The following is a 25642-nucleotide window of genomic DNA, read 5'->3' as shown; positions in this document are numbered from 1 at the left end:
TGATCATGAACGTGAGATGGTTCTCATCATGAATGAGGAAAGGTCGAAATGTATTCTTGTAGGAATATGATCATTGATAAGAGTATTCGAATTCATGTATGATTCAGTTTTGTAGACTGAAATATATATTGTCGATATGATCGCGAAAAACATCTAAGAACTGAAAATCTCTCCAGGCTCTCATCTTAAGCGTAAGGTCGAAATGTATTCTAACAGAAATATGATCTTTGATAGATTATTAGTTTGTAAAGATATATAAATCAAATCCGAGGAAATACTCCTAGGCCTCTATCGGGCCTGTTATGCGCTCCTTAACCAGTGTCTAATGTGAGAATCAAACAAACCTCCTACGGTCTACTAGACTAGAACACAAACCACTAGAATAACGAAGGTCACATCTTTGATACGACAGTAATGTGATCTTTGATAGGAGTATTTCAATTTAATAGGAGTATTTTAATCAGACATGTTGTGGATATGACCGCGATAAACTTCCAAGAGAAAATTCCCGAAACGTCAAACCATAAATCTATTTACTCAGAGTGGCATCTCTACATGTTCTCAAATGGAAAGTGATATTAATAAATATACCAAATTGAGTTAATTCAGTGTTCAAACATAGACGTAGATCATTCGGTAAATTAAATTACCAACGCAAATACAATTGACGGATCGTCAACGAATGGAACTATTTCGATTTATATTTAGATTCACCAGGTACGTTCGACAAATGAGCTAAAGAGAAATCGTAAATAAAATATTGTATTATTATCCAGAATGTACAAAATTCAGTTTTCACAATTTATTGATTTTGACATTAGAGATTGAATCATTAACCCAAGTTATCTGTCATTAAAGTTGTCTCTAAACATCCATCAAAATTTCTTAACGTAATCATATAACTAAACATTTCTATTCCCTTAAAAATAATAAAATATGAAAAACAAACATCTATATCTATTTCGTTGACAAGATATCAATTTACATTTTAAATACTATAACCCACTTTTCAAATGTCATTTACATTTTTCAAAAAAAAAAAAAAAATAATAACGACTCATAACGATTCATTGTTCAGATATTTAAATGCAAGCAGGCAGCAGTATTTAAATTTGAATATGAAAATTTTAATTGAAAATGCAAAAATATGAAATTTAATAAAATAATTTAGAGCAAAATATAAAACAAATTAATTGAAGCATAGAATACTTCCATTATATATATATAATGTTTGCAACAACTATTAATAGCTAAGATATTGGATATACCCACATACACACACACACACTCAGTTAGTATTCACAATTAAACATTTGTTCGGCCTGCTAATTATTCAAATGAATCAAATGTTCAATGATTTATAAAATGAAAATATTAACTTTAGCAACAATGAGATTATAAACGATAAGAATTAAAACTTAGATAAATTAAATAAAAATATGCAAAAATATAAATATTTTTATAATCTAATTATAGTAACAGAAATTTGTTTGCCGCAAATAAAATGTTCATATTGTAAATATTTAATTTAAATAGAAAACTCAAAAGTTAACAATATGAATTAAAAACCGCAACAAACAATTTAGTTGCCTTTAACAAATCATGTAAACACAAATAAAAAAATTTGATTAATTGGTTGACATAACTAAAGTTTTACTAAAACAATTAAATTTTTTAAACGTTTTAAGTAAAAAACCAAAGTTTTTTCCTAGAATTGGTTAAAAAAATTTGTTTACGGTTTCTCTAGTGTTAAAACTTTATTTTAAGTTTATTTAAGTTTTGTTTATTATCTTATTACTCATATTCGCAGTTTATTTTTCGTCACCTAAGGCGTTCTACTTTCATTTTTTTTCTCTGTTTTCATTCTTTTCCTCAAATAAATATTAAAATATGATTATTAAACAAAGTACCTGTTAGTTGCAAAAATTTACTTTATGAGTAACACTTATTTGCAGCAAATAAAAAAAATATATTTTATGTTAAATGTGTGAAATTTGAAAACTTTCTTTATTTAGAAATATGGTGAAAAAACTTTACATATATTTTTTAAATATGTAAAATTACATGCATATTTTTAAATTTATTTGCAATAAATTTAAATCAAGGTTATTGTGTTTTTATTTATATGATGATGATGCTCTACATATTAAATTTTATTTATGGCGAGTAAAAAAATGCCTTTATAAGCATTTAATACTTATAAGTGTGTTATTAAGAAATTATTGATTTATAAGACAATGTTTAATAAATATAATAGGGAGTATCAAAATTTTCAATATTTTTTATTAAAATCTACATATTTTAAATCCGTATTTGTAAGATTAGTTTGTAACCGATGTTTATAAAGAGTAGTTTTTATGAATTAAAAGTTGTTTACACAGAGAGGGGGAAAGTACGTTTTCAAACTACACACACCTGGTACCAAATTGATTACTTAGGGTTTTTAATTTTTTAATAACATTAGTTGTCAAAGTCTGTACGAATAGTTGTCAAAATCATCGAATGAAATTAATCAAATCAATATAAAATTAATAATGTGTTACCAAAGTGACAACACTTTGTTGTCAAACATAACGTTGCGTTGTCGAAATTATAACAATGCCAATACCAAAATGACACAAAACTCGGGGGAGTTTTCCAGTTTTTTCCTACCGAGCGCGTCCCCGGGTGGCGGATAGGGGGTGGTGATGGACCATCTGTCCTCCCCCAGTTTTAGTTGATTCAAGCTGAGGGAGGACAGATTGCCCAACACCTGGGAATGTTCTATTCCCCGCGGACCAAAAAACTGAAAAAAACAACATGAAAAATAAAATTAAAAGGATGAAAGTTACGGTGCAGGGCCTAAATAACCCAGCACCGGCGGCAAGTGTTGATCCACTCGCGAGTCACGTGTCGTCGTCATCCATTGGCAAAAACATAGGGGTGAAAAAGAAGGATGTTTTCGAAGAAAGCCCTAAGCTACTTCAGCCTTTAAATATAGGTGAGGGTTCCGACTCTGAATCCTCAAATGATAATAACAACACCACTATAGTAAATCCCAAAAAGGATGAAGTAAAGCAAATGGTGAAACAGGTAAGTGATAGCATAGCTAAATTACCTATTACTAAGAAAATACTATCTGGAGCACAGAGGAGGAAGTTGAAAAAGATGCTTCAGGAAATCATAGTCAATCCAATGACACTCCAAAGGAAAATCGGACTTTATCACAAGATCTGAGGCAAAAAGTATCAGGTCTCTCGAACTGAAAATAAACCTAACAAGAAAAAGAGCTCACCATCGTCTGATACACAGTCGAAGCCATACTTCACTCAAAGGAACCTCAAGTCAAAATCCTAAGAGTAAGGGTGACAACGCCAAGAAAGATATTCCGAAGACCTCCACGTCGGCGTTTGACTACATAATTTACATACATGAATATAGCCAGGCGCAGATCCAGTTCAAGCGTTTGGCGGATTTTTTTTCCTTTTTCCCAACTTTTATATTTTGTATGAAAAAATTTCGTTTAAGGGGAGTAAATTTTTCTTTTCCCTCTCTGCAAAAGCTAAAATTAATAAAATAAATTACATTTTTGTAATCCGTTACATCTACACAACATTATGACAGATCATATCACTTGTGTGCTCGTGTGAAAGGGGGCTTTACATTCGAATCATAAATTATACGTTTATCGGGAGAAATTACTATCCTACTGACATATCAAAATGTAAAATTTTACAAAAAATTTAAAATTTAGCAGTCCAAGTCATTTTTGCAGAAAACACTTAAATTTTTGCTATAAAGTTATAAAATGTTTAATCATAATCATTTCTGACGTGTACTAATACTATATTTGCTTACATTATTTATAATATACCGCTTTAAATAGAAAACCACAAACATGTAATAATTATTCTTAAAATAAATAATAAGCGGTATTGAAATCTACTTTTCTTTTCTAATTTATATGTATATATAATAAATATAAAAGTGTTCCTCACGCCAATTAAATAATAATAATGATGATTTAATTATTTTATATATTTAAATAAAAATAAAATTCACACAAAAATTTCAAAAAAAAAGTGACCTTAAAATTTAAAATTAGTGAAAAAAAGAAGAAAATAAACATTAAAGTGAAAAATGAAAAACGTCAGTTTTAATTTATATGAAACAACATTTTTATAAGATTTTAACAAAATTTATACAAAATATAAAAGATTTTATTAAAATATTTCGAAAACTAAAGATGAATGTGCACACAACGCGTTCTACACTTTCTCGCATTCCGAAATTTTTAAACTATTAACAGTTTCGACTAAAACATTTTTACGGAAATCTCGAACCAGACCTAATGAGACCGATATTGTTGAAACCTACTCCAGGTTTCTGAAATAATTTTATTATTTGCACACATATGTCTCAGAGTAGAAATACAAACCTACGGATGCGGTTGCGTTTTCTGGTTCCCAGAGAAAATGCAATTTAAATGGAGTGGTGCTGTCATGATACAATCAATAAGGTAGCCAAGTCCGTACAGCTGATCAACAGCTGTTACAATCTTATCTGTCAAAATTCCAAGGGAAAAAATTGCAAAAGTTTAAAAACAAATTTAAAATAGTAAAGAAAAATTTGCTTTTAAAAGAGTTTTCTATGTGAATAAATATCGATATATGTTGTCCATCACCTTCGATAAAATAAGAAAATCTGTTCCGACATACTTTTCAAATTAATTTCAACAATTTTTAGCACTTTTCACAAGAAGCAAGTTTTGTTCGCATTCCACTTTTAATTAATTTGATACATTTGTATTAATAGTTAAAAATTAAAATATTTGCTAAAAACTAAATTTTTATTGTGTTTATTTGCTGTTTTTTCGTTCGCCGCATACAGATTTTTTTGACAGGTGGGATTATTTTACACTAACAAATCGCCTGTTGTTTTTGTATTGTTGTAACGCTAGTGCTGCGGATTTTTAGCCATTTTATTATTATTATTTGTTTTTGTATTATAGTTTATTTTGCATCCTTCTTTTTCCTTGACATTCACAGAAAAATATTAAGCAAATGATTTTTTTCTTAGAAAATATGAATGGCAAATATGACGGCGGCTTAATTTAACTTTTTATTGAGTGGCAGCTCTTTTCAATTTGCCATAAGAATTTAAAATAATGGCAACTCGGTTCAAATTGGTTAAATTATTTTCTGAAATAGTCCTGGTTCGCACTAGGAAACTTTTTTGGGAAACTTTTTATTTTTGTGCGTCAGAGAAAGCGAAAAAAATATCAACCATCTCTTTCTCTCATACACAAAATCATACACAAATTATTGAATAATTAACAGCGTCTATGCTTAAGCCGCCTTAAGATTTTGACCCGAAAGAAGTCGGCGGCGGCGCGGATTGCAAAATAATTCCGGCGGCCAGCCGCCGCATTTTTGAGCCAATTCGAATTGTATCTCTAATGAAAACTCCTAAACGAATTAAAATAAATTTTAATTTGATGAGGAATTCTTCTACGATTTGTGTTCTAAAAACTCAAATAAAACAAGTAAAATGTAAACTGTTTCAAAAAATAAAATGTGATTAAGCCTCAGATATACTTAAGCCATTTATTGTTAAATAAAATTGTGGACATTTAAGCCAAATTTTAAAGGGGGCTTTTTAGAGGGCCTAGGGTCCAATGAGGTCCTATAATTATAAAGTTCATGATTGTCTTCAAGGCTGATATGCAACTTGGTTTTGCAGCTTTTTGTCGAGGTACGAGTCTATTAAACATAATTACGAACTTAAAAGCCCTATTCGGGGGTTCAGTTGTATGGGGGATAGGTGAAATAATGGACCGATCTCAACCATTTTCAATACGCATCGTCCCTGGGACAACATGTACCAAATTTAAATTATCTTCAAAATTGCGAACTAAAGTTTGGTTACATGGTTTACATGAACGAACGGACGGAGATAGCTAAATCGACTCTGAAAATGATTTTGAGCCGATTGGTGTATTGATTGTTGGGAAAAGGACGAATAATATTATGCGTTACAAAATACTCTTCCCACTAAAGTGGTGTACCTTATCCGCAATCGCAAGATAGTATTTCTGCTCTTAATCTAAACTGTCCCACTTCTATATTTATGTCAGATAGATAGATCTAATCAATAATCCTATATTCTGCTTTATCTCAACCTTTAGACAAGTGGCTTTAGTACAATTTGATTCTCCCATTTGCGCCTTAATTACTTTTTCATTTGTATTATTTGCCTGCCTCCACTTGAAGGCGAATGATTCACATTTATTAAACGTAATGTTTTAATTTTAAACACTATTCTTATTTATGACATTTTATAAAATATACATTTCAACATACATTTGCTCACAATTAATTCTCTTAACTATTCATTTTATTTCCTTTCATTTTTCAAAACCTAAATATCTGTCTTATTAATTTAATTGTTTTTTTTTTTAATTTTTTGTTTGTTTTTATTTTAAATATTTAATGAGTTTTTTTTTTGTTTGGGGTACTAATCAGTCTGTAATAATATTAAAACAAATAAATGAACCAATGACAATGATAAATTTATATTACTTTTACTTTTTAACACTTTTGCCATGAAAAAAAAGTTGGGAGTTTCTTTGAAAATATATGTTGATGATTCAGTTATTTGATATGACTGTAGTATTTTGAACTATAAAAAGATAAGTTTTGGTGTTTTATTTGACTATTTGCGACCTTTTTCTATGGTTATCGGCTATAATAGTGAATCAGTGTTTGAAATGGAAAAATTTTGTAAAGAATAAGAAAAAAGGCCCCGGGTAAAGCTGTTTGAAAATACTGGAGCTGGTATCTTTATAACGATGACTGATATACGAATATTCTATAACGTATATCGCGATCTTAAATATATTGCATTCAGGAAGTTGTAAATACCTAGGAATATTGTTGAGAATGAGAGAGTCTCTGTATCAGAGTAATATAGTAGATACTGCACCCCAAAACTATCTTTTGAATAAAGCTTTTCAGTTTCGATGTCTTGTATAAGTTTCCAACAATAACTCCAAATCGAAAAAGAAGTATAAGAGGTGACTTTTACATAGAACATACGGGAATGGGAGTTTCCTTCTGACCCATGTAGTGTACTTAAGTCGCAACTATCTCAACCATTAAAAGTGCTACAAAATTGCACAAGTTTCATCGAAAGTACAATGAAATATTTTATTATATTTAGGCTGCTTAGGTAAGGGCTATATGTGGTGTTTATACAACATCGCATTTGCCCCTAGAATTATGCACATCTGGATTTTAAGTCGTCAACAGATTAATACGATCGGTACCATAGCGGACTCTCTGTCGAAAGTCCCCCCGGTGCATGTTTCCTTAATAAACGACCCTCATCTTGGTGTATTGCAATCACGGGGTAAACTGGAGCTACAAGTACCTCTATTTTACCGTGACTAGAAAACTTCCTTAGAATGAGTTGACCAGAGATTCACATAACTAGAGGTGGGCAGTTGTCCGCAGCACTTGTTCTAACTGGCCAGTTGGTTGAAGTGCCTTCGGAATCCACTTAGTGACTGTGTTCTAAACAGAAATTCGCGGGAAATTGCCGACTTGCCTTGTGAGTCTGTCATATTTTGTTTTCTTACGAGTGTGTCGGATGAATCAGAAGTGTGCTGGGTTGAAAGGTCATCGACAAAAGGTATCTTAAACAAGTGATACCAATAATTTATCATTCCTTGTCCAGGTATGTTCATACCAGAGTCAGAACAAAGTTTTCGGAATATTTGATGGATTCGTACAGAGGCCATCTCATCGGGGTTGTTGTAACGGAAGTGATGTTTTGCATTTCGGAAGTTAAGCAACGGGACCGCAATGGTCAGAGATTATATAGCTCAAGTACTTGGGCCAAGTGAAAGTATACTGGACCGGAAATTCTATATACGTAAATTGCCACCTGCGTAAGAAGCACAATGGGGAAGTGGTGAATTTTCACAGAAGCTTATTCAGTGTTTGATATAGACCACTTTGAATTAAGGCCAACACATCTGGTGTTCACGTAAAGCACTTCGACATTTATTCTCTGTCGAAAGTGGGTTCCTCATCAAGAACCGAACACACTGAATATATTGCAATGACAGAGTCCTATTAGAGCATAGATTAAATCTACTAGAAGACAATTTCCTGTACAATCAAAGAATCTATTGGCGACAAAAGATAGAAACCTTTATTCGTTCGACAAACTAGTTTCTTTATCGTTATTTGCCGTTATTTAAAGGAGCCTCAATACAGCTATTCACTGTTTTCCCAAATGAAATTGTTGTACACATTATCAGTTAAATATGGATTATATTGTATAAGATAGAAAGAGAATCTAAATATTATTTAAACGTCCCCAAAGAGAAAATGACTACCTCTTGAAATAGAAGCTGGGGTAAGTATATTTCACCGTCTTCCTAACAATTAATTATAGGTGGACACATGTAAGTTTGTGGCCCTCCTTCAATGAAAAATGCAAAAAGACATCTTATAAATCGGAGCAGACTGAGGTTGATAGCAGTAATAACAGAAGGTGCTAATAACAGAACACTTCTTTCAGACGATATGCGACGATTATATACCGATTGAAGCATAGTGATCGTACTTGTCATATCATGCGAACTGATGTGAAAGAATGCGAAATGCAAAGAAGCTTCGTTTTAAATCCAAACACTCAGAAAAGTAAAATTTCAATTCAGAAGAGATGACATTAATACAAAAATGAATAAGTAAATGGATTAAGAAGAAACGTAATCGTTTCTCCTTTAGATAAATAATGTATTTCATACATTTTTCGTTTGTTGCGTAACTGTATGAGGAAAGTGATTTAAATTTTTGAAAAAAATATAAAAAGTAATAAATTTTATTAAAAAGATCAGTGATCTTTAACACATTTTGATTATATATTCTAAGATTTTGCGATGCCAACATTCAAAAATTTATTGTCGAAATATAAATCGATTTATTAGCAACATTTTCATTGTAAATATTTATACAACAACAAAAAAAATTCAGGTGAAATAGAAATAAAAATTTGGCTATAGAAATTGTTCTTTTTGTATTCTAGTAAAACATTTTAAATATTTAAATTATTTCACTTTGTTTCTTTGTCGATTACAATTGAATTAATCGTTTTTTGTTCAAAATTCACCTGTTTCTATATTTATATTGAGATGAAATCTAAAAAAGTTTCAACAACAAATATAACAACAATAACTATTGCAAAATGTTTATATTGTATAGAATTGAACATTTTTCTCGCACATCTTAATTTTAGCTTTTAACATTTAGCCAAAATGTTTAAAAGAATAGGGTATGTTCTTAAGAGGTGTTTTTTTTTAGAAGAATAGAAAATTTAAAATTTTCAAATATAACGCTTTGATCTAATGGTATAACTCTAAAAATTAACAAGATGGCGAATCTGTAAAATCTCTTTAAAATTCACGTGTTATATTTTTTCGACCTACATAAATATTAACAATTCGATTAAATAATAAGTTTACAAATCATAGATTAATAACTGTTGTTTCATGCAAATTATTTCATTCAATTCAAAACTTTTTATTCAACATATTAACTCTCAACAAATATCTCCATCATCACCATCTCTATCAACAACGTTGCTAAACCACCACGACTACAATCAGTTAAACATTTGTCTTTCTTATTATATTGTTTTAAAACCATAAAATAATTTTGTTATTTTCAAAATGTTTTCACTCGAAATATGGTTTTTTGGAGGCCAAAATTTTGTATATTTTAGACGAAAAAAGCCAGCATGTGGGCGCAATTTGACAGAAACAAATTTATACAAATTTAAATATATAAAGTGAGAAAAAGTTTTATTTTCCAATAGTTTAAAACAACTAAACAGTAGTTGTAAATATTTATAAAAAATTGACATTGAAATTCTATAATAGTAACAAGCAAGAATGCAATTTTATGTGTTTGTTTGTTTGTTTCTTTAATTTTTTTCTTTATTATTAAGTTGTTTTCCAAAATGTGTGATAAAACTTATGTATTATAAATGCAATATAAGTATAAAGTATATTGACGCCATATTTGGTTAAATATTTAAGAGAATTACTTCCGAAACGGAAGTTAAAATATGAATTTTAAAGTTGATAAGTGTTAAATGTAAATATCAGTTTCTTTGAAATCTCTAGTCTGTAAACAAAAAAAACGTATAAAATTAAAAAAAAAAAAAGTATGTTATTGCTTCCTGTGATAAGTTGTTAATATTACTGTTTCAATTTTAAAGTGGTTACCATTCACAATAGGAATTTTCTTTAAATTTTTGAGTGCAATAACTTGGAATGCCAAATAATACTTTTAAATTTCTGTGTAATAATTGTTTTGTTTGGTGAAAAAAGGAATGAAAGAATGAAGAATATAGAAAAGTATAGAAGATTGGAAATTTTTCAGTTAAATTTCTATCTATCTATCTATCTATCTATCTATCTATCTATCTATCTATCTATCTATCTATCTATCTATCTATCTATCTATCTATCTATCTATCTATCTATCTATCTATCTATCTATCTATCATCTATCTATCTATCTATCTATCTATCTATCTATCTATCTATCTATCTATCTATCTATCTATCTATCTATCTATCTATCTATCTATCTATCTATCTATCTATCTATCTATCTATATATCTATCTATCTATCTATCTATCTATCTATCTATCTATCTATCTATCTATCTATCTATCTATCTATCTATCTATCTATCTATCTATCTATCTATCTATCTATCTATCTATCTATCTATCTATCTATATCTATCTATCTATCTATCTATCTATCTATCTATCTATCTATCTATCTATCTATCTATCTATCTATCTATCTATCTATCTATCTATCTATCTATCTATCTATCTATATCTATCTATCTATCTATCTATCTATCTATCTATCTATCTATCTATCTATCTATCTATCTATCTATCTATCTATCTATCTATCTATCTATCTATCTATCTATCTATCTATCTATCTATCTATCTATCTATCTATCTATCTATCTATCTATCTATCTATCTATCTATCTATCTATCTATATATCTATATATCTATATATCTATATATCTATCTATCTATCTATCTATCTATCTATCTATCTATCTATCTATCTATCTATCTATCTATCTATCTATCTATCTACAAAGGGATTAGATTTAGACCCCTGAACCCAATTCCTTTTAGATTCTATTACCTTGGTAAAGGGTATTTTGTTTTATGTAGGTGAAGACTAAAATTAAATAAATTCCACCAACAATAGAAGAAAAATATTAAAAAAAAACTTAAAACTGTGATTTTTTAAACAATAATAGTCTAAACAAGTAATATTTCTATATTCGGCTATGCCGAATCTTATATACCCTTCGCCAAGTATGTTTTAAAAAACAGTTTTTATTTATTTTGTATCTCTGCACACATGTCACACATAACATACACACAAACAAATATAAACTGTAGCAGAAAGAAATATTAACCGTTGTACTGTAATACCACCGTCAAACTGTATTACCACCCTCAAACAAATATGAGTTGTATTACCAACATATTACTGCTATCTCCTTGTTCTTGTTATACCCACTTACGTTCGTGAGAACAGAACAGCATGCAAACATACAACAAAAATCAAATACATCTCCACATGTGCATCTTTATCCAATTCACAGTGTTGTTATTGCTTTTTTAACAAAGCATGAAAAATATGTGGCTTTTTTGATGAAATTTTCAGAGGTTGTCTTGGATTTTTGCTCATATCTCCGTTATTTATAGACCGATTTTGCTGATTTTAAATAGCGATCTTCTCGAAAGCATGTCTAACTGAATTATTGAAGATTCGGATCTCGGCGATATCTGGGGACCTCTAAAAACTGATTTCAACAGACAGACAGACAGACGGGCTCCCCCCGGGGGCATGTTACCTTGGCGAAGACCTCCGCCTTGGTGTTATTGCAATCCCGGGGTATAAAGAGGGCCCAATACCTCCAATCTGACCGGGATTGAAAAATTGGTGTTTTCAGTCTACTGCTTGGCTTAGTCCTTGCATAGATTGCCAGAGGTCTGACCAGAGCACCGCATAATCTGGTACTACGGGTGGCCAGTTGCCCGCAGGACTATGTCCTGGCTGGTCAGTTGGTTGAGGTTCCTTCGGGATCCACGTAGTGGCTGTTGGTTGAACCCAAATTCGCGGGAAGAGAATAAGTGGCGGTTAAAAGACTGATGCATGATAATAGTCAATATTTCGGGATAAGGTTCGGTGCTGTTGCCGAAAATCAACAGATACCCCACAGAGGAGTGACTGTGGGACTAAGCGTTGGAAATGAGTTGGTGTCAATTGTATATGATATAGAATGAATGTAGAGGTATACGGGCCTTACCCCACCCGTATACCTAAATGAATGTGTCGTATGTTTTTCTCTATGAATGTGTCGAATGAATGAGATGTGTGCTGGGTTGAATGATTATGAATGAAAGATATCATATACAAGAGATACCGATTAAGTTTCCTTCCTTGTCCAGATATGTTCAGAGTTTACTCTGTTCATATTCGACTTGCCACAGCGTGTCACTGTGAGTAAGAACGATGTCTACGGCTTATTGATGGATCGTGCTTCGGTCCACCGTTTACGTCTCTAGGTGCTGTTGCCGACTCAACAGAGCCATAGTAGTGTGGTTGTCTTACAACGTGACTACTTTGGCAAGAGATTAGATAGCTCGAGTACTCCAGCAAAGTACTTGCGCATGGTACCGGTCATAGCCAATGTGCAAAAATTGCCACCTGCGTCTTCATTGAAGACAAAGGGGCGATGGTAGACCGTTCTCAAGTCTACCCAGTGGATGAAAAAGACCACCGTGAGATTAGGCCGACACGGCAGGTGCTCACGTTAAAACTATCGACAGTCAGACAGACAGACGGGCATCGACTCCGCTATCTATAAGGATCCAGAATATATATACTTTATAGGGTCGGAAAATTATATTATAGAAATTACAAACGGAATGACAAACTTATATATACCTTTCTCACGAAGGTAAAGGGTATAAAAATCGAATTGAAAATCAGATAAAACATACAGGTTATTGGTACATTGTTTAACCTAATTTGTAGCAATTAAATACTAATTGAAGTAGCTCCTTCTACGAAAGATCTGATCGGCAATGAACTTCAATGTGTACACGACGATCAAAATTAATAATTTTTTCTAAAGAAGTAATAAATACTTTGCAGATTCGTTTAAATCACCTGCAAAAATATAATTTTATTCAGAACTTTTACAAACGATACATTCAATATGAAATTATTTCCAATACGGAAACTTTTTCAATCAAGAATGTGGTAAATCCATGTCTCCACAGATTCAATTTAATTGTATTAATAAAATTTTCAAAGAACTTTATTTATCATATAAAATGTTCATTAAACGGCCCACAATAGACACTAATTATAAATGACACATACATATATTTTTTTATAAATAATTCAATTTTCTTTTTAATAACACTAATTAAATTAAAAAAGAAAAAATATACAGTTAAGACAAAAAAATGCAACTCACCAAAAACACAAATGATCAATAAACGTTAGAAATAAGTTTGATATAGCAGAAAAAATAATCTCAATAAAATGCAACAAAATATTTTTATATAATGCAACAGATTAAGAGAAGAAAAACAAAATAAGAACAAAAGTTTGAAAATCATGAATCATCATACAATGAAATACAAATAAAAATAAACAAAAAGTATGATTATGTGGATTTTTTCTTTCGGTTTTATTATTATTTTTTTTTTGTAAAAATAAATTACAAAATGTGGCAAACTCATTAAATATCTCATCACATAAACTGAGAATGCACATAAACAGCATACAACGAACGACGTTAAATACAATACAACACAAAATGCACAATGCAGTATAATATTCATCAGATACAAGTATCTAAAGATCCAACGGGGCAATAGCGCGTTAAAAAAAATTGTACAAAAAGACGAAAGAGTAAGAGGGAAATGCAACTTAACAGAAGGTAAGGAAATGATTAAAATAAGAAAAAGAAAAAAATAATACGAATTTGTCATTCAGATATACAACTAAATATGTTCATACAGTTTTTTTTCTTTTAAGAATAAATACAACATTTTTGGGTGAACAAATCGGGAAAAAATGATTTATCAAATCTTGGGTTGCCAACTTTTCTTAAAAACTGGGGAATTTCGTTTGGCAAATGACTCAAAATTTCTTGTAAATTTTCTTTATAAACCTCTTTAATAAGAGGACAATGTTTTTCTGAAAGTATTTTTATTTTTTATTGATCTTTTTCACTTTGTTCCGAAGCATTATTATTGGCGAAGTTTATCGTTTCGTACTCAATACTGAAAGTTCTAGTTCAGTTCTAGTTAAGTTCTAGTTCAGTTCTAGTTCAGTTCTAGTTCAGTTCTAGTTCAGTTCTAGTTCAGTTCTAGCTCAGTTCTAGTTCAGTTCTAGTTCAGTTCTAGTTCAGTTCTAGTTCAGTTTTAGTTCAGTTTTAGTTCAGTTCTAGTTCAGTTCTAGTTCAGTTCTAGTTCAGTTCTAGTTCAGTTCTAGTTCAGTTCTAGTTCAGTTCTAGTTCAGTTCTAGTTCAGTTCTTGTTCATTTAAGATTAGTTCTGCATCAAATCGTGTTTAGTCCTTGTTTGGTTCTAGGTCAAGTGAAGATCAGTTCTAATTATATTTTGATTTAGTTTTAATTCAGTTTATCTTATAGAACTCCTAGTTTTGTTTCAATTTACTTTTAGTTAGTGATCATATTTCATATGATCATAGTGATCATATGATTTTACTTTGGAAAATTTCTAGTTTTTAATATATTTGACTCTAATAGACATATTGTTAATCCAGTTTTTTTGTAAATATACTTTCAAATTAAAGATAAAACCAACAAATTGTTCACACATCTCGTCACACATGTTTATGGTTGGTTTTTCTTTGTATTTCTCTAGCCACTGTCGTATGTTACAATTAAACACAATTATCACTGAAGCAAAATAAAAACCAATAAATTTATTATTTTTTTTTTTTGCAATCAAGATAAAGAGACCAAAAAAAAATAAATTAAAAAAGAAACATGATTTTTGGGGCCATGTAATGGCAGACAAAATAAACAGACTAACAGACGACAAATATGAAAATTTTACAACAACTCATAGAAGACATTTGAACATGTGTTTGACAGAGAGACAACAGCGTTTCAGTTTTCAAATAAAAAAGGATCTTGACAAAAGAAAATTTCCTAAAAATTATGTTTTACATGGAAAAACTCCTTTTTCTGGTAGAGACAACAATAAAATCAAGAAAACGTTGCTGGGGTGACAATATAATTTCAAGTGAAAAAAAACACATCACCTAAGGTGGGGGGTAGTTGGCAATGTAGCAAAGCAGTTTATAGCGCAGACAAAATCTACACACGCACATTTACTATGATACTTTGGTACTAGATGAAAAATAATTAATTTAAAAGTTGCTGATGATCATCATCATGTTAGAGATGTGGCAAACATATTTTTACACACACTTACACTCTAAACCACAACAAAAACATTAATGACTAAATGGGTGTTAGATTTAGTGTTACGCAGCATGAATTTGTTGCATTTTTTTTTTTTTGTTTCTTATATACTGTGAGTCAGAAAAGTTGTCATACGATGTTTTCAAAATGATCTGAATGAATCAAGTTTATATTTTTATTAGATGTTTTAGTCTTATACTAACAGATTTCTTAGCTTAACGTAGAAAGATGTACTCAAATTTTAGATTACATCGTTTCGGGCCACTGAACAAAATTAACTTTCGTTTATAACAAAAGATGATCTTCAAGGGCCACTTTTTAGGTGTTGAGTTTGACACCATTGTAGATCTTGTTATCGTAAGACTGGGAGAACATTGGATGAACGTTTTCTGCAGTTAATATTACAGAAGCAACGTAAAGACTTAATACTTAAAATCTAGAGTATCAACCGGAAGTTTTTTCCCAGGGAAAATCGTCGTTTTGGTTAAAAGACATGGGAATATAATACAGCCAACCTATTACAACAATTATATTCCCGTGTCTTTTGACCCAAATGAGGATTTTCCCTGGGGAAAAAACTTCCGGTTAATACAGCTGTTGCTAAGATGATAATCTTTGGCCGATTGAGAATCGGGTCGTTCCGGAGCCGAGATCCAATTGTCGTGGAAACGGGGATATAATTTTCAATATTACAACTGATATCTTGGCAAAAGTTGGTACGAGGATAACCATACTGGATATAGACCAGATATGCAGCGTCCCCCTACCGGCCATTAAGAAACTAATATATGACTTTGGTTTCAGCTTAGCTAAATTGGCAGGATGCTTTTGGGTGGAAGCCTAATAAGGATCCTTATAAGACATCCTATATATTAAGGCTAATCCTATTATATCTGAGTACTCTTATTGGTCATTCCAAGTTCGAAAATCATACAAGACGGATTGGTCTTCCATACAATGACTTTTGTAGGAGCTGTCCAAATGAAGAAGCAAAAGAGAAAATAACTATTCTTCTGTGTAATTGCCCGAAAGATGAACCGATTCGTCACCAGGTGGTAGCTATAATTTTCTTATCTGTCAACTGTTCAATCTGAACTAATTTCTTTCGAAGTGCGAACTCCAAGTTATTAATCATACACTATTATCTCGACTCTTCTATGGACTCGTTAACATCTTTATTCTCCACTTCTTTACTTTATAATATTTACTGTCTCTATGGCTATTTTTCCCTCAAAATATTTCTCTGGCTTCTTTTCAGAAGTTCAAAATGGACCCAAGTAAAGCTTTACTCATGTCACTAAGTAGTCTACAGAACATTAAACCTCTGATTATGTTCAAATCAGTGGCATACAAAAAAAACACTGATTAAGGAGCGCACAATGTACATCATTATAACAAAATCATGTATTGAATCAAAGTTTGCGGTTGGTTGGTTTACGTGATAGTCCACTACGCACGAACTGTCAAGTAGAATCGAAGAAACTCCGTTTTGGCCGTACCACTCCAGATATTGTATTTGTAGTATGGTTTGTAGTATAGGTTTCTATTTACTGCCAGAGCAGAGCATTCGCAGAGGAGATGGAAGAACATTTCTTCCTTTTACCTGTCTTTGCAGCTGCGACAATGATGTTAGTTTGATTTAAAATCGTCATTCAATATGTTTGCAATAGTAACGCTAATTCACGATTATTGTGCAAGAACCGTGATACACAGTTGTAAGATCTTACAACGTTGTTAGTAAATAGTTAAGAAAATATACAACAATCGTCTAAACTTACAATTTTTCTTTTGCAACGTTGTCAGAAAAGCCATTACTGACAATATTGCAAAACAAAATTTGTAAGTTATCAGTATTATTAGACATTTTCTGTACATTTTACTGCCAACGTTGTAAGATCTAACAACCGTGTATACAAAGCATTAAAGCCGAGATAAACGGTTGTCAGATCTTACAAAGTTGTTAGTCAAATGTCCAAAAACAGTCGAAGAATCGTCTGAACTTACAATTTTTCTTTTAAAACGTTGTCAAAGAAAAAACATTAGCGAAAATATCGCAATGTAAAATTTGTAAGTTGACAGTTTTATTAGACATTTTCTGCACATTTCACTGCCAACGTTGTAAGATCTAACAATCGTGTATATATAGCATTAGTATCATAATAAACCTATATATATGTTTGAACTTATATGATTCACTGTACTATTTACAGTTTGTATGAATAATAAAGCCTGCCTAATGACGTTGACAACAACAACATCATCATCATCGTGACAATGTTGATAATGGTGATGACTTCGCATGCGGCCGCCTTAAATTTTAGTTTAAATTTTATTTTATATTTTATGTACTATTAAGCTAATATTTTATATGTTTGCTTATATTTACAACAAAAATGTCATATTAAATGAAAAAAAAATAGTCTTGCAACTATTTTAGCGCGGTTTTTCTTCTTCTTCTGTCGCTTGTCAAACAAAGTGCGTTTTAGTGAAAGTGGTTCAAGTGGGCATTTTTTTTTGCAATATTAATTGATTAATAAAACTAAACGTATTTTTCAATGTTTTCTTTTTTTCAACGCAGCAAAACTATTAATTGAGGTAATAAATTGTTAGAGTATAAATAAAGTTTTTTTTAGTTATTGACAGGGTAATAATTTAAAACAAATTAAGAAAAAAATACTGGAAGTTAAATTATTCAAAATTTCTAAAAATATATGAGATTTTTTATGGAGTTTCTATTGGCTTGTGTTGTTGATATGGTTATGTTTATTCCTTTTAGAGATTTATTTTTGGTCTTTGCGTGGGTTACATTCAAATTTTAAACAGTTTCTGTTTATTTTATTTAGAACAATTTAAACGTGCGTAACCACCAATCAGTAGTGATGTGTTTACAAAATGTGTTTTGTTTAAAGAAATTTGTAAAAAATGTTATCGTTTATAAATATTTAAAAAGGTTTACAACTCTTTCTTGTGTTATTTGTTTTATATTTTAATCGTGTCTTGTGTAAGATGACTAACTTGAAATGGTTATCAAAGATAAGAAATTAGAGAGAAATAAGAAGAAATTATAAAACGGTATTAGAAGAGACATTGCTGCTACCGACTAGGGTTGCCAAACCAGCAACAGCTGTAACAACCGAACTTTATTTTCAGAAAGGAACTACCATTCACAGACGAAATGTTACAACAACCGATAAGTTTGATGCATTTCCAAGAGTTTTAAAGTAATAGTATGAACTATTATTCGATCATTCTTAATCACGGACGTGTTATTTTAAGTAATTCACTTGTTGAAAGATTCTTAGTTCTTATCTCTTCCTTAGAATAACAAAGTACTTTCCGAGTTCATAAATTTCCTTTAAAACGCAGATAAAAGACATAAGTCCAGTCTGCTGAATAAAACCCAACACATACATAAGTAGTTTCCGTAACAATTTGATCTTTGTTCGTGTATAACCTGTTACTCAATCAAGAATAAGAAAGTCCGCGATTATAAAGGCTCTTTTTTAGTCCAAAGGATAGTCAATAAGCTGCAGCTCTTCCATCGATTTGTCAATAGAATAGTCAACAGACTAGTCCATAAGTTAGAATTGTCAACAGTCAACATGCCAGTCCATAAACTAGTCCATTATTTAACTAGATTCGTTAATTGACAAGCCAAACATAAGAAAAATTTATATAAAAGTCCACGATTTGAAAGGCTCTTTTTTAGTCATCGTTACGAAAAAACACTAGTCCAAAGACTAGCTGCAGTTATTCCAGGATAATAAACTTAACCATCGCTTTGTCAATAGAATAGTCAAAAGTCAATAAGCTAGAATTGTCAACAGTCAACAGGTCATAAACGAAAGACTAGTCAATTATTTTACTAGATTTGTCAATTGACTTGTCAACACTTTGCTATTTACAGTCTAGTACATAGAATGGACTCGGGAGTAGTCTTTTAAAGGAAGGAAACTCGAGGCAGTTAACCTGACAAACACAAAACCCTTCAACGCAACATAAGCTGAACTAAAAGTATGGATGAGAGAATCCTAAAAGACCTCTTGGAAAAATGAAAAAGTGGGTAGGACTACGAAAATCCTATAGGGTGAACCTGATGAGAGCAAGACGAAAAATTTCCTCAAAATAAGCAAGTCTGAAGTAGTAAGTATTCTGAGAGAACACACAGGATTACAAGCACATTTATCCAAAATTAGACGTGAGGATTCAGATGTATGCATAGCATGTGGAAAGGACAATGAAACTCTGGAGAACTGCCAGGCATTCGTCGAAGTTAGTTCCAAGTATATTGGAAGTGATGTCCGGAATTAACATTTCTGACTAACACTGATTGGAAGATTCATAGGAATTACGTTCAGGAAACTGAGTCTAAACACTGAAAAATAAATCATTCAGTTCATTTTTCATGATAAGGGGCGAACAACTGGCCCGATCGTGGTTTAGGTGTAGGTATTTCTTCTGATTTTGATGTAGTATACATCCTCCTATCAATAGTCAACAGAACAAATTAGTCTTTAGACTAGTCCATAAACTAGTCAACAGAATAGTCCCTAAACTAGATTTTGACAAGTTCATAGACTAGTCACCAGTTTATCCATAGACTAATCAGCAGAAAAGTTCGTTTACTAATCTAAAGCTTAGTTCATATACTCGAGAACGGCCTAGGCCATATAGTCAATATAATAAGTAATAGATTAGTCTTTATAATAGATAAAATTCCACATAAAATCAATAGGTTAGTCAATGGATTTCTCAATACTACTCTCTTTTTACAGGATAAATTAAAGCTTGCTTGACCAGCTGACTTTATTCTCTGTTTACAGGATAAATTAAAGCTCTAATACTTGCAAAAGCTTTCTCCATATCTCTTTATTTTTATTTTTGCTGCTAAATTCCAATAACAACTTGTTGCATACTTTAACTTCAAATACAAAACAACAACAACAAAATGTGAATAATAAAAGAAATATAAATAGGAATGAGTTAATAGATAAAAACACTCAATAATTTACAAATAAAAACAAAACGCATAGAATTGCATTTTATTTTTGTTGTGATTTAACACAGATTTGCCTTTTTTCATAGAATAATTTTTGTGTTAATTTTTTTTCTACCACCAGCAAATTAAAAAAAAAATTATTCAACATAAATGAGCACACACAAAAAAAAACTTGACAAAGCGGTAAAACACACAAAAAAGCAAAAGCAGCTGCAAATACACGCAGACGAAGAAGAGGAGGAGGAAGAAAAACACAAGAACGGCGAGGAAGTAGCGCAACCAAAAGAAAAGAAAAAAACATTTTTATTCCCTTTTTTGGGTGTTGGACTCGTATAACATACCGCGCACACAACAAAATAACACAACGGCAACAACAAAAACATTGAAATATATTTGCAAATAAATGACCGACCGGCAATAATAAGAGCAAATGAGATAAATTGCTGCAAAGAATTGAGTAAACACAATATAGTTGTACTACTTACTCTCCCGGCAAAGAGCTAAAAAATAGAATATCAAACAAACCAAAAAGAAAAAAAAAAGAACTGCAAAAAATAGAAATAAAAGAAAAACCACACTTTTTTTGCTTTTACTTTGCGCTATCACTTTTTTGTTGCTGTATTTTTTTCTTTTTTTCTAATTTTGCTGTGATTTTGTAACTTTTGCAAATGCAAAAAGAAAAACCAAAATGATTTAAAATTTTATCCAAACTTCTTAAGAGAAATCAAACACTTCTATTTGTTTAATACAAAAATAATGCAAAATGTAACACACTTTATTTACATAAATTAAATATAATTTTACTACAACTCCCTTTTTATTTTGTACATGACAAAAAGGGAGTGAAATCTGTTGCACCACTCACTCACTTTTTTTCTTTAGGTTTTGATTTTGCAATTATTATATTTTCTATTGGTTTTTTGATGTATTTTTTTTTTTTTTTTGGCTATTTTCTAAATAACGCACGTTTTTAGTTAATGATATTTATTTTTATTGAAACACTTTGTTACAAACAAAAAAAAAACTAATAACAATAGAAGAATTAATAATTGTGGAGAAGTTTTAAAAAAAATTTCAACCGAGAACGAATGAAGAATTGAAAAATTAAAAAACACCGCACTCGTTGAACGTCAAACAACAACTAAAAATGGTGGAGCACAATAATGCTAAGTGAGAGATTTCCCTGCTTAACAAATCTAGCGATTTTTGAAAATTGCTAAGCGATTGCAAAAAGTCATTTATAGCAGAATGTTAATAATACAAATATTATATGAATTATTTGAAGAAATTTCATTTGATATGAAATAAAAATATATTTTCTTTAATTTACGAAATATTTTGGTAATTTTTCTAATTTTCTTCGCTGTGTTTTATGTCATATCTTTGCAAAAATGTAATAAATTTTTAAGTAATTTTAAGTATAATAAACTGAGTTTAAATATATAATTTATTTATATTTTTATTATATATTTTGTTGCCCTACATTTTACCACACATTTGTCAGCGTTTTTTGTTTAACAATAGTAAACCACACTGATTTTAAAAACAGCTGATTATATTTTTGGTAGTTGCCATATTCAGACAATGATTGTTCTGACGATTTTCGAGTCGAAAATTATCAAGTATATAATGTTTCTAAAGCTGAAACGAAAAGTAAATTCTACGACTTTTTCCAACTACTCTTTGAGTTTTTTCTAACTTTATGACCGTTTCTATGACTTTTTTTTCGACAAAAAGTCGATTCTTCTATTATTTTAATATAGATTTATAGAACCCTAGGTTCTATAAATGAAAAAAAAGTCGTACTTATCTATATTTTGTATTTTGAAATGTAAATTTTTCAAATTTTCGTCTCTTTACGTTTTATTAAAATGTGACATTTTTGACTTTTATGTTTTATAAAAGGTCCCAAATTTTTGAGACTTTTATTTGAAAATTCGATTCTTTAATCTTTTTTAACGAGTTAATCGGTTTATCGACTTTGTTAAGACAAAAAAGTCGACTTAGTTATTTTCCGACAAAAAGTAAATTTTTCGATTGTTGTAAAGTTTATTTATAGAATTATAATACACAGGCACAAAGTATGCAGATGTGTTATGTTGGACATTTAAAAAATTGTAAATCTGCTTTTGTGTATAAAATTTTTCTAAAAAATATAGTAAAATCGTTTCGTGCGAAAGGAAGTAGATTTCTGTTTTTTAAGGAAATTTTAGAGTTTTTTTTATTTTTTTCTTTTGCAAAATGCATTCTATGACTTTTTTCTTTCAAGACACACGATTTATTAACTGTATAATGCAAAAAGGTCCACTTCAACATTTTCCGATCATTCGATTATTCAAAAAGTCGAATCTTTAAATTTATGAAAATTAGACTTTACCAATTTTTTCGTATTACGAAAAGTTGAATTTTCGAACTTATTCCAACTTTTTCACTATTTTCGATTATTTTTAAGTTACTTAAAAGAACCCTACTTGACAAAAAAAATCGATTCTTTAAAAGTTGATTTATAGGAAGTAAAACACATTTTAGTGTAGAGCATGGTATTATAGATGTAACGAAAAGTCGACTTTTGAACTTTTTGGATTTAATTAAAAGTCGACTTTCGACTTTTCGCATTAAGTTAAAAGTCTACTTTTCAACTTTTTTTCATTTTGTGAAAACTCGATTTTTCTTCTTTTTAATTAATAGTCGACTTTTAGACATATAGTATTTTATAGTCGACTTGTTTCGACGTTTTTCGAATTTTCGAATTTTCGACTTTTCGACCTTTTCCTACTTTTTCCGAATTTTCCACTTTTTCGACTTTTCGACTATTTGCGACATTTTCCGACTTTTTTAGATTTTCAACGACTACCGACTTTTCAAGTTTTTTCGACTATTTTAGAGTTTGCAAATTTTTTCTTAATATTTTTGTTATGGAGTCAATATTTGGCGAGCTGAATTAAGGATAAAATGGCTTTTTTTGAGGTTTTTATGATTTTTGTTTTCATATTTCTTCCAAAGGAAAGAAATTTTGGACGGAAAGTAAGTCAGTATGTGTTGACATTTTTATTTTTCTATAAATATAACTCTACTAACAAAACAACTTATTTCGAAACTTTCGACTTTTCGAATTTTTCCGAATTCTTTAGACTATTTTCGACTTTTCCGACTTTTATTTAAAAAAAGTCGACTTTTCGTAGACTTTTTTCATAGACGATAATCGATTTATTGACAAAATAGTCGTCTTCGACTTTTCGGCTTTTTTCGACAAAAAGTCGATTATTTTTTCGACTTTTATTTAGAAAGTCGACTTTTTGACTTTTTTCATAGACGATAATCGATTTATCGACTTTTTTGCAACAAAATAGTCGTCTTCGACTTTTCGGCTTTTTTCGACAAAAATTCGATTATTCAAAGTCGATTTATAGAACACTACTGTAGAGTCTTCAAAAATTATTATTTTTTCTGAACGTCGACCACATAGTTTGTCCTAAACGGTCGATAAGAAGAAGAAGAGTAAAATATATCAAAAAATTGATGAAGTCTAATCTTCATTTTATTAAATTCCAAATAGTCGACTTTCGATATCTATATACGGTTATTTTTTCAAATAAAATTTGAATTGTAAAAAAAAACAGTAATCGTGTTAAAATAAAAATAATGTTGAACTTTGAAATTCGTGGTGTAATAAGAAAAATTTAGTTGAAAGATTTTTGAGGTCATTAAAGAAAATTGTTAATCCTAAAAGTTTGCTATGTATTCTTTGACTTTACTTTTGGATTTCGGTTCATCCTAAAAGTATGCTGTGTGTGGTGCATACTATTTAAAACTTTTTATTTAAAATTTAAATTGCCAACAACTAATTATTCCGTTATTTATTTCAAATCGATCATTTAATGTCTAAAAATAAATTGTTGAAAATTTGTTAAAGATATGAATACAAATATTGTTTACCGATTATGTACTGAATAGTAACTATTTATTAAGGAGTACGAGCGACACATACATACATAAGTATGTATGAACAATGTACAAACTTAATTTTATTCCCTCACAAGTTCAATTTCATTCCATTGCAATAGATCTTCAATCAGATAACATATTTTGCTTTTGCATGAATGAATGAAAATTCTAAATGAATTTTCCATATGATTCTCTTGACCTCCATTAAAGAGATCATAATCATTTTACTCATTCGTTAAATGGAAAAGAAGAAAAAAAATTAATATATGTATGCAGCTCTTTTAGCGCCTTTTGGAAGAGGAAAGAATAACAACGAATTGGAAATTAGTTTTTCCAATACTTAGTTTTTTTAGTATAAAAGTGAGACGTTGAACCACATTAGGCATCAGTTCGAGTTTCAATTAAGAACATTATAAATTAAAACTTGCTAATTTTTTTGAAAATAGTTTTTGTTTTGAGAAATCCATCATGGCAAAATTACAAGTGAGTAGTTGTTATTGTATTTAGGTGATAAAAATAAAAGAAAGTTAAATTTTAAATGTTTTTCGCAGTTTTCCATCACATTTCTTTTCATTTTAATGAGTTGTCTGTTGCATCGGAGTATTGCAGGACCTATAGAAGTGGTAAGTTTATTGAAAAAATTAGTTTAGAAATTAAATTTAATTGAAGCTTATTTCACTGAATTAATGGAAAAAGCTTTTTTTTTGGTCACTCATAATAAAAAAAACTTCATTACGAAACAGTTAAAAAAGCTCGATTTAAGCAAGAAAAGCTTTTTAAACTAAAAATATAAAAGCTTTCACTGAAATTTTTTTACTAAGATTTTGTATAAAGTGCCAGAAAGCTTTTTTAACTACAATAGAAAAGCAATAGAAAAAATTTCAAAAAAAGTTCGATTTAAGCATTAAAATAAATGCTCTTTAAACTAAAAATGTTAAAGCTTTCGCTTTATCACAAAACAGAAAAAAGCTCGTTTTATTAAAAAGCTTTTCAACTAAAATATAAAAGCTTTATAGTTAAATGGTGAAAACCATTTATTATATTAAAACTAAAAAAGAAAAAGCTTTTTTTTTCATAAAGTTTTTTCTTTGATACAATAAAAAAATCGCACTTCAGTA

At 30.1% G+C, this 25642-nt stretch overlaps 2 protein-coding genes across 3 annotated transcripts in view; one reads left to right on the top strand and one right to left on the bottom strand.

Moving 5' to 3' along the window:
• The window catches only part of LOC111677215 (coronin-1C-A), a 43643-nt gene extending 21922 nt beyond the window's left edge, over positions 1 to 21721 (bottom strand). For both annotated transcript variants that reach the window (XM_046953677.1, XM_046953676.1), the window contains exon 1: positions 21449 to 21721. The gene's annotated coding sequence lies outside the window, so the exon portion shown is untranslated. The remainder of the gene's footprint in view (positions 1 to 21448) is intronic.
• Positions 21722 to 24886: 3165 nt separating this feature from the next.
• LOC111677231 overlaps positions 24887 to 25642 on the top strand; it is a 2156-nt gene continuing 1400 nt past the window's right edge. The window contains exons 1-2 of the mRNA XM_023438323.2: positions 24887 to 25007; positions 25076 to 25147. Of these exons, the coding sequence (XP_023294091.2) occupies positions 24993 to 25007; positions 25076 to 25147 (87 nt within the window). The 5' untranslated portion in view covers positions 24887 to 24992. The remainder of the gene's footprint in view (positions 25008 to 25075; positions 25148 to 25642) is intronic.

This window comes from Lucilia cuprina, chromosome 6 (assembly GCF_022045245.1).
Source record: "Lucilia cuprina isolate Lc7/37 chromosome 6, ASM2204524v1, whole genome shotgun sequence".
NCBI classification, from domain to species: Eukaryota; Metazoa; Arthropoda; class Insecta; order Diptera; family Calliphoridae; genus Lucilia; species Lucilia cuprina.
This window is presented reverse-complemented; position numbering and strand designations above follow the sequence as displayed.